Source organism: Diuraphis noxia, unplaced genomic scaffold (assembly GCF_037042655.1).
Source record: "Diuraphis noxia isolate RWA-SAM2 unplaced genomic scaffold, SU_Dnox_SAM2 contig0002, whole genome shotgun sequence".
Taxonomy (NCBI): domain Eukaryota; kingdom Metazoa; phylum Arthropoda; class Insecta; order Hemiptera; family Aphididae; genus Diuraphis; species Diuraphis noxia.
In genome coordinates this window covers 64861563-64872939 of record NW_028301712.1, presented here as the reverse complement: position 1 = coordinate 64872939, position 11377 = coordinate 64861563, and the positions used below count along the sequence as shown (strand labels likewise).

Below are 11377 nucleotides of genomic sequence, written 5' to 3'. Positions count from 1 at the left end.
TAATAATAATGACCTGTTTAGGGTTAGAATTTAGAATGAAGTAGAGCTTAAATGAAACATTCAAGAAGTTAAGAGGAATGAGACAAATCACACATGCATTCCTTCAAATGCAGAGTACAAAAAGGAGAATCATTTAAATTTAACTTATATGCATGTGAGGGTGGAATGCAATGAAATTACATTTAAATGGAATGCATCTATGGGGCTTACCTTTTACAACCACTATTTTTTATCTTCTAAACTACAATTAATACTGGACTTCTACCGTGACCGACAATTAATGTAAAAACTTATTAATTTTTGTTTTGCTCAGATAAGTGCATAATTACACAATACTACAAACTTGAAATAACTATTGATTGTATTAACTTTTGTTTTTTAAAACATAATAATTATGTATTAGTATAACATAAGCAGAGAAAACTTAAATTATAATTTATAACCAATGTTGTTTTTTAATTCATTGGTTATTACAATAAAACAAATATTGATACCTACTGACTACTCCAAACGCAATGTCATGTTTTGAACTAATGCTGTTCTTTTTTGTAAAATATAAAAACAATATAACAAAATGTTCAACCAACTATTAATTAAATTTTTTTTATTATTAATACTTCAATGTACTAAATGACAAAAAAAATTCATGTATAAATATATATATTTTTTTTTTGTTAGGTAATTGTTCAAGTTTTTTTTAGTAATTACTAATTACAAAAGTAAAAATTATCTAAATGATCTTAAATCTTAATAATAGGTTACAAAATATTAAATAATTACCTAAAAATATTTGGCAGTATTTATATATTATTCATGTTTTTATGTAAAAGGTTCATAGTAATAATAATAATAATACTGTATGAATAATACATAGTAATTGTATTGGAAACATTCATAAACAAAACATATTTGTACAAATAATAATATTTTATTTGGTAAGATACTAAGTAAAATGTATAAGTTATAAATATATTATATACATTTATACTTATGTCAAATGGATTTAATAAAGATTTATAAAAGTATAGAATAGTATATTCAGTAGTACATAACTATAAAATTATAAGAATACATAAAAAATTAATTGACACTATTGACTTAACCAAATCACCAACTAATAATTCATATTATGAATTAACACACACAATTGTGTTTATATAAAAAAATATCTATGCATAATTAATTTTAACATATAAAAAATCCTTAATATTACATAATATAAATAAAATCACAAAATTCGGACTAGGATCAGACATATTGTACTAAATAAATTCTACTTAATGCTACCTATATTATTTGTTATATTTTTACACTGATTTATACAATAAAATGGTAACGTTTTTTTCAAAATACACAATTGGCTAGCATAGCCTATCGATGTATTAGCAAAAACAGCAATAATATTACATTTTCTAATTCCAGTTAACTATTGCAACACATTAAACTCTTAAGTTTAAATAAATTAACTACTGTATATACAATCAAGAGATAATATTCTGGTCGCAATAAACTTAAATTATTAAGTTATATAAAATAGCTTGTTTAATCAAAAACAGCCAAAATCTAAATTACATTATTAAGTATGTTAAAATAATTTAAATAAAAAAATATAATAGATATTTTTGTTTGTTCATTATTAAATTTGTTAACACTTTTTTGTTTAAATAAGTCAATCAATTAAAAATTGTAAAAATATAAGAATGTAGATTTATAGCAATATAAATTAAGTTATAAGGATTTTTAATACATAGAATTGAAATTAATAAATCAATCAATTCATTGAATAAATATTGGCAGGTAAACTAAACTATAGTCTATTAAAAATAAATAATAAATAATCAGAAAAAATACGCTAAATACTTAAAAGACCACATCCTAACTTTTATTGTCATATTTGACGCACGCATAAATTGAACTAAGGTATAATAGCATTTTTAGAGGGAAAATAGTATATATAGAATATATGTATAATGTATATATAATATAATGTATGCCGAGCGTAAAATAGAGACAATAAATAAAGGCATGGTGTCATCTTAATCTACAATATTAGGAACACTCAAAGAAAGTTGTACAATGTAACGATAATGAGAATAAATAAATTTAATCTAGGTGTATTATTGGCATCAGCTGTTGAATCGGGGTTAAACTCAAATACACTAATCGTTCTATTAAACAATGAGCGTGGTTCAAAAAACAATACATCAGAGTATGCCGCATGTGAAGCATTGATGAATTGCTCATCATGAGAAGTCATAATATCGAACACACACCAATCTAAATACTGATCAGTTAGTTTGTGCCCAGTGGGCCCAATACTGTTATGACATAAAGTCAACCCACGATCTAATTCATTTATTGGAACTTGTTTAATATCTATTTGTTCAGAAGCCGGACAACCAGTAGAACATAATACATTCTTATCCTGATCAAATACTTGTGTCAACTGGTCTGGCATTTTAGCAGAAATAGACAGATATTTGCCAACACGGGTAATAGTTATAATTGTAGAAATATAGGATAATCGTATGATTACTGTCTCACTGTTGTGGTCATTTGAGCGCCAGGAAAGAGAAACAGTTGGTGATGATGCTGGTCCAGATGAAGTGGTACTATCTTCAAATTTATCAGGTAACTGAAGATCTCCTTGTGCTTCATATAATTTATAAGGGGTACACTCAGGTTTGTGTGCTTTTAACATAACTGTTAACTAAAAATTGGAAAAGATTATGATTAAATAAATTTTATATTTACATAAAAAATTAATCAAATAGGTACCTTAGTTGGAGCTGTGGCTGTTGTGCTATTTAAAATGGCGTCATTGGTTACCATAATACTAAAAAATGGATTCTCAATTACTTGCCAAGCTCCACGAATCAGACAAGTTTGATATTTGCCATCAAATGTCCTCAAATGAGGATCACCAAACAAGCCACAAAACCGGTGTTCTTTTTTATCATCAAACAGCAATGGGCAAGCAGGTCCGTTGTGAGTAGATGGAACCATTTGGGAATTTTCACCACTATTATTTCTGGAAAAATCTTCATGGCCGATACATTTCTTTTTAAACTCTGAATTTGATACTGTAATAGCTGAATGATAACCAATATCACCACGACATTTTTTTGATAATGATTTCATACACTTAAGGTATGCATCTAAATCTCTACACTGATTGTCTTTATTGTCAGGCAAAATACATGTATCTTGAGGACATGGTACCGGAACACAGGTGCACACTAAAAAAAAGTTTATATTACTCATTTGATTCTCAAGGAAATTAAACAAACATAAAAATTGATAATTAATTATTAAATTAAAAAAATAAAACATAAAAGAATGTTATGAAATATGCTAATTTACTAGTTGCCTACTACAATTTATATTATACTTATAAATGTGTATTTAGTACCTACATTAACTTTCAAGAATAATTAATCAAGTTAATTTCGTTAAATGTTTTTAAGTATCTAACCTATGTGCTTCTGCTTTGTGTTTTATTTACCAGTCTTAATAAAACAGTACCAATTATTATTATTATTATTAATATAAGATAATTTATAAATACTAAACATTGTAAAACACAAGAAAATACAATTAACAAATCACTGGTAAACAATTATACTGGGTATTGGCGTGTGGATCTAAACGTTAACAAATACCAGTTTATAAGCTCGTAGTTATATTGGCATTGAATCATAATGTTTTTATCAGTTTATTAATTTGATAAGTAAATAACTACAATTTGAATTGATCCAACATAAATATTAATTTAATTGGTTAGAGACAAGTAATTGGTACTTGATAGGTATTTAGTAAAAGGTTAGGTATACACTACTTAAACATAATTTTTTTTAAATTACAAATCATTTAGGTAATCTAACAAATAATCATAAGAGTTAATATTTTCAAAATTCTTACCTGCAATAACAGTGGCCCATATTATCCAAATACGATGAATATGGTTTGAAACAAGCATTCTCCTGGAGTGTATTGAACACAAATAACCAGCTACGTCACCATGTCTTCATAACGAAACTGTAATAATCAAAAAACTTGACCGGTTAAGAAAATATTTAATGAAAGTGAATATCAGTAAGTAGGTATAGGTTGATAGACCCTGATAGATTACTGAACGGCATAGACCATCAGAGTAGCGCCAGTAACTGCGATCAATCGTAACGCTTAGGTATGTCCGAGCAACGACACAGTTGCAAGATAATATAAACGAAACGTCAATGTGGACAATATTTTTAAAAATATGATACAACGACACCGAAACGGTAATAATTATGTTGTTATACTAATACTATATTAATATTATATTTAAGAATAACAAAACAAAATTGACACGTCCGAGGTCGTAGGTACAACAGATACACACACAATAATTAATATGTTATGGGTACCTGATAAATATTTAATTAACATGCACCTACTTGACACATCTATATACGTACAACAATAATGTAATAATAATAGGCAATACGTAGGTAATGATAGGTATGATGATAATAAATCGATTGCGACATTTCGCGAACATTACCATTTACAGCAGACGGCAGTGCACAGTAGGACGAAGAGGACGACGACGACGACAGAGGGGACGCGACGATCGCACTCGGATGACGGGCAGCATCAATTTAGGCGGCGGCGGAGGTCGATCGATTCGTAAACGGCCGCGGCGCGCGCGAAATTAATAATATTATTATAGTACGGACGGCGGCGACGATTATTGACGTAATAATATAATAATCTACAGACGGGACGTACACACAATATCGCGGTATCAGAATACCGACAACAACTACTACTGAAGTACACACCACACAACAACGATATAAACGAATGGTCGCGAGCAGACAGCGTCCGTCGCTATCAGCGCCGACGTGTGTGCGTGCGTAGTGCGTGTAAACAACGAGAACGTCGTATTTGAAAAAAAAATCATATAATATTTTATTATTGTCGTAACGCGGTCTCGGCGATCGGTAGACTCACTGCGGCGGCCGGCAACGAGATACGGTCGCGCGGCGGCTGCGGCTTCGGCGGCGGTGGCAGAAGGGAATGCGGTCGGACCAATCGGCGCGACCGGTCATGTATAACGGGCATCGCAGCCGCCTTGGCTGCGAAAGCCGTCAACGCTCCCGGACGCGCGGATGGGGGAATGCTGGTGGGCGGGTGGGTAGGAGGGTGGACGGTACGTATGGCGGCGGCCGTTTTGCTGTGCGTGTACTACGCACGGCTGGCGCGTTTCGTCCCAGACTTGGTGTCGTCGGCTCGTGGGATTCCTTGTGTGTGCGGCTGCCAACCCCCTGTGCCCCGTCCTCGCAACCGTTTCGTATTATTACACCGCACGTACAAGCGCATATACCAATATTATTATTCATTGTTTGGTACCTATATAATATTTGATAGGTTTACGTTTTTTTTTTTTTCATCTTTTTCGTCTGTACGGCACAATACACGTTCTCATCTTACCCCTGTATAAAATATTATATACGACCTGAAACGTATAATATTTAATATTATTATGTGGAAGCGGGTATATACGTAGTAGGTATGCGACCGACGTGTACAGGGTGGTTGAGACGACGATTATTCATCGCGCAAACTTCTAATAAGTGATAAGTCGTTACAACATTATTTATTTCGTAAAATAATCATATTTCTGATCAATGTAATTTTGATGAGTAAAAGCCGAATATCGTCATATACTCATATCGAACTATAAAAAGTAATAAATAAACAATATAGCAATACATTTATTACGTAATTTGCAAGTGAGTAGACAGGAGTGTATGTCAGCGGAAATGATAACCCCATCAACCGTTGTTGCACTATACTCCGAACATCATCCAAACATTAAACGCTTAATTTTATTTTCATTTTAATAGGTGATCATGGAAATCCTTAAAAAATTATTATGTTTCGGACTTTCGGAGTGTGAAAAAAAATACTTACCTAATAGCAAATAGTATATACCTATTTATGCCATTATGGCCTATGATGAGTATTACCAACTGGCTACTACCTGAACATAAACATTTAAAAATATGATGTAATGACTACCTACTTAAAATGTTTTTCAAAAAAAAAAAATTTCAAAAGCCATAAACTTATAAGGAACTTGATCGATTGATAATGAAAGAACCACTCTGTATGTTATATATATTTGATATTGTTAGGCCGTAGCCGCGTGGTTGTTGTGTCCGCGTTTCAGAAAAGAAATCGGATGGGAACGGCGGAGAGGAAGAGGATGAAAAAATAATAAAATACAAAATACGTGAATACGTGAATACGACGTGTATACATAATAATAATTCTGTCGTACGACGGGAAAACGCGTGAACAACAATGGTGAATGGACGGCCACTGCCGACTGTACGTGGTGTATTGAGAACACCGTGACATTACTATATACGACGTTGCCTATTATAATAATAATAATATATGTATAGCTATATATATAGGGAGATTGTGGTCGAGACGTTACGTCAAAAAAACCAAAATACTAAAATCCTCGACAACCGTGGATTTTTGATTATTTATAAAATATATATAATATTTTTTACCTGCAGGAAGTATAGTCAGTAGGTATATCCAATATACAAAATAATATTACATATTATTATTATATTATACCAGGTATATGCGTCGACGACGTAGCATTTTTTTTTCGCATACGCGACCGTATCAAAAATATAATGTGTAATATTATAACATAATATTACCTGCCTATATAATATGTACCATGATGAACTCGCGTATGCATCATTCACAGCATATATACATAAACTGCGAAACTGAACACAAATTTATATACCATTTATTTGGTATAATATAGATATATATATTTAAATGACTGTCCAAAAAATAGTAATACATCTTTGCATTACTGCTGTAATTTATTATATTTTATTGTATATAAGATAAACGTATTTATACAATAATATAATGATGATGAATTTTAGTGTGGTTGAAAACGATTTTAGTTGTTTTAAAGACACCGCATTACGTTTAACGAGGTTTTTTTTATTGAGAAATGCCTACTAAAAAAGTAAAATATATTATACATGTGCGATGTGCAATACCACGAAGTCTACCTATGCATATTAATAACCTATTCAATTGATTAAAAATTCATCTAACATAGCGTTTTAGTAACCGTCATTTTCGCACCTTAATCGCATGCTATAAATACGTTGTTTTTTTTTAATTGTTTGTTGAGCAATATAATAAAAGATATACTATCCGTTAATAACCATTAACACTACAAACACTATTGAACTATTCTATATTTTGAAATTTCGTTTGCGACTTTGCGTATAGATTCCTAATATAAATGTTATAAGTTATAATCTACATTAATATTATGTTATATACTAGCTGTTGTCTTTTTATAATTTAAAATACAACAACTTAACTCTAGAAATTTTTAATAACTAATAAATTATAAAAATCACAATATACGTATAATTAAACATTTAATAACAAAGTTAAATGGTTGCATAATTGCATGGTTTCAAATAATTATTTCATTATGGGTAAATAAAGCAATGATTTACTACAATACTACCTATAGTCAATATTATACTTGAAAACAATTATGCAAATAATGCAGAACCGATTGACCATATTTTTATTAATAAATTATTATATTCATAGGTCTACTTGATATGAATCATTTATATATTAACCGTGTTAGGTCAACTAAACATCAATGGGTAATATTATTTATTCGTTTATTTTAGATATTACAAATTATAATTAAATGATATTAATTTGTCTATATTCATGATATATGTGCGTGTTGACGAAATACCATGGATGTTGTAACCTATACCACACGTACATTTTTTTTCAGACCTGGCAATTATTTTCTAAAACAAGTTTTTTTTTTGTTTAATTTCTAGATTTAACCCCTACCCCTCCCCAGGATTTAGACCTTAGGCATCCTTACACATCTAGTGTTTATATCTGAAGATAATTTTAATATTTATTGCATTTTTCCATGATAAAAATTATTGTAGGGAAAATTAAAAGTGTAACTTAAATTTTATACACTAAACATTACTTCATTGATTTTATGCCAAAACATAAATAATAATAATTTATAGAGCTCACTACTAAATATCCAATTAAAATTTGTAGAAAATAAGTCGAAGATTCATAAAATAATTTGAACACTTTTTTCCTGAATTTAGTTTAAACGATAAGGATGAGATATTGAGATATTAATATAAACATATAAGATTATACAGTGTTGAATACAAACTGCAGAATACAACAGATGTACGCATCTGGAATATAGAAACTCAACGATTGTTTCTACAGCTGCCCGTAACGCAAATTACATATGTTTTCTTCGAAAATAGTAATTTATTAATTTTAAAAACTATTTAATATGTTTCAAACGTTTCTAGGTACATTTCAATTAATATGTAACACATGTAACAATAGGTACAAAACTCATACGAAATAATTGTAATTGTTATAGGTATAGATATAATTTTATAAATATCATAACTTACATAATGATAGTACATACTACCTAGGTACTACAGTACTACCTATAGACTATAGTAGTAAATGTGTAATAATACACAGGATCACTAACAAAATATAATATGCTGCATGGTGATTCACCACATATACATGCTCAGCCCCATATTATCTTTGATGATGAGTTAAATTCATTTTTGAATTTATAAGTATATATACTTAAAAACCTTATTTTCAACTATTCAGATTTTCCATATCAATTATGGAGCGTCCTGAGGGATACCAACTTTTATTTTAAAATGAGAATATTATCAACTTTTCCCCTGTAAATTATTTATTATTATGTGGATGATTTTATCGAAAATGTTGACATATCCAATCCAAATTTTGAACAAATAGTTTCTGAATTTTTTTTACTAATCTATGAATATTTTATATTTTATATAAAATTTGTTTGAGTTTAATACATAATACATCAGCTAGGTATTTTATAGTTTTGTAAAGCCATTTTTAAGGACTATATTAATGCTTAGTAATTAATATATCTACTATAGTAGCGAATTTATACATTTTTCATTAGGGTCCACATAATTTCCCCAGCACAAAGCCTTGGATTGCATTTATAATTATTTTTCTATAACTTATCATGAAAAAAATGAAATTAATATCATTATGAAGTAATATAGAGTTTCAAATCTTTTAGACCACCACCTCCTCCCCATTGATACCTATACTTATAAATTAATAGCTCAGAAATCACTCGTTCAAATTTTTATTCAAAAGAAATTTGATTCGCCACAGGATATTTCTTAATTAAAGGATAAATCTTAATTATTTGAAAATATTGCTCTTAAATAGGTAGGTATAAATACAAAAAAATCCAAAAATCAGAACTCTAATAAATTTATTGTTAAAGGAAATATCATCTTTTGTAATGTATAATATATACAAGTATATTGACAAAAATTTTCGTTTTTATCATTATTATTATATTAAAATCTGGACAAAAAAAATGTACTACTTACTATATTTTCAAATTTTAATTACTTGTACTTACTAAGTACCTACATGTTTTATGCATGATGAATGATGATATATAATAATAAAAAAAAATCTTAATGAGAAGCGGCCTTTTATTAGCACCTTTTACTGATAAAATATAATAATAATAAAACTAAAATGATGACTTGAATAAGTTATAGCCATTAATTTTATTTGAATATTTGAACCAAATTATAGTTCACATTAATTTATAGTAATAATGTTTAGATAAATCAGCCGCATCAACTACATATATTATACAAATTTAAAACTTATCAGTTTCAATAGTACTTATATATTAATTTTATTCTACTTATATTGGTAGTAAAACGTGTTGAATTATGAAATAAAAATGTCCAATAAAATTAAAAACATCCATAAATGATTCTTTGTTCAGCTCATTTATAAATTATAAGTACAGCTGTATAACTACAGGGAACAGCGAATACACACTATTTGTCAAGGTAAAATATAAGGGATCTATGCTTACATAGACTTATGTTTTAATCTACTTAACTCAAAGTTCAAAATTATAAAGACAACTATTATTTATTATTTTTAGTCCGATATAGGCTAGGTTATATTCTGTATACATATATATTATATAATATATATGAACTGTGAGTTCAATTATAATTAAAATAAATGTACCTACTATATATAGGATTATAGGATGTATCCAGTATTAGTACATAATATACGAATAATACGATATTCCATTACCCTGCGGAGCCAATTTTCTTCTTGGGGAATAAATAAAAATTAAAAATAATCACATACCTATGTAGTCCATTGGCGCCACTAGGGGGAGGTGCAAAAGGGTCTTTAGCACCCCCAAGTTCTAATTTAGCACCCCTTGTTATTTTATACCTAACTATTATAATTATAATAAAATAGCATAAATTTTATGTTTTTAATAGTATAAGCACCCCACGTTTTAGATGTCTAGTTGCGCCTATATGATGTAGTCTTTATTATATCACTGGGCATCAGTAAATCAAACAATTTCCTCTAAATTACAATTATAAATTAACACGTTTAAATTAAACTAATGAAGTTACTGTATTACTGAACTTACAAAGTACTTCTTTGTGGGGTAAAAAGTAATTATTCCAAGTAAACTGCTTTTTAAAAACATCGAAAATATACATGTACAATACATTTTATTTTATAGATATTTGAATTAAAAATATTTACGAAATTGGATATTAAAACGAAGGCCGTTTTTAATTATTTTTTTTTTTTTTGTAATTCAGAAACTTTTAATCGTTTCTGCTGGTATACTTTGAAACTTTAAGTCATTTCATGACTTTATCAATTACTATAACACAAATACATTATGTTAAAAAATTAAAACTAATTTCAAGCCATATATGATGATAGGATAATCTACCTATATACTAGAACTTATTCACGTCATTCGTAAGTTAATTGATTTATAAAGTTATGAATTATCATAAAGTTAATAATAATAAATTAATAACTATAATCTATGTTATAATTATAAACTATTTAATAATTTAATAAAATTGAGGTCGATATTTATAGTAAAATACCTAAGTGGTCTTGAGTATTATTGTATTAATCTTCGTTATTAATGAAATACATATATTAAAAATAGTTCTAGATAGGAAAGCTGTCTCGCTCAGAATCATTTTTCGTATACAACGATGAGCGATGCATCATTGAAGTAAAATTTAATACATCTATGATTCATTATACAGTGAGTCAGTGACCCGCTAGCGTTTGACATCAACTTACGATTACAGAGCGATAACTACACTCTTAGGCACTATAGTCTTTTTTTAAACTTTTTCCTGATTTTTGTTTTTAA

General features: G+C 28.7%; 1 protein-coding gene across 2 annotated transcripts; it reads right to left on the bottom strand.

The window, feature by feature from the left end:
• Positions 1-908: 908 nt before the first annotated feature.
• Positions 909-5054, bottom strand: LOC107166786 (repulsive guidance molecule B-like). Of its 2 annotated transcripts, none has more exons than XM_015515584.2 (4): positions 4547-5054; positions 3922-4038; positions 2779-3239; positions 909-2710 (listed from the first exon to the last, which is right to left on the bottom strand). In XM_015515584.2, exons 2-4 carry the CDS (start codon positions 3977-3979, stop codon positions 2060-2062), a joined length of 1170 nt encoding a protein of 389 aa, XP_015371070.1. In that variant the 5' UTR covers positions 3980-4038; positions 4547-5054; the 3' UTR covers positions 909-2059. The 2 variants fall into 2 exon arrangements, with proteins under 2 accessions (XP_015371070.1, XP_015371079.1); XM_015515593.2 differs by lacking the exon at positions 4547-5054 and adding an exon at positions 4120-4310.
• Between the last annotated feature and the right edge of the window lie 6323 nt (positions 5055-11377).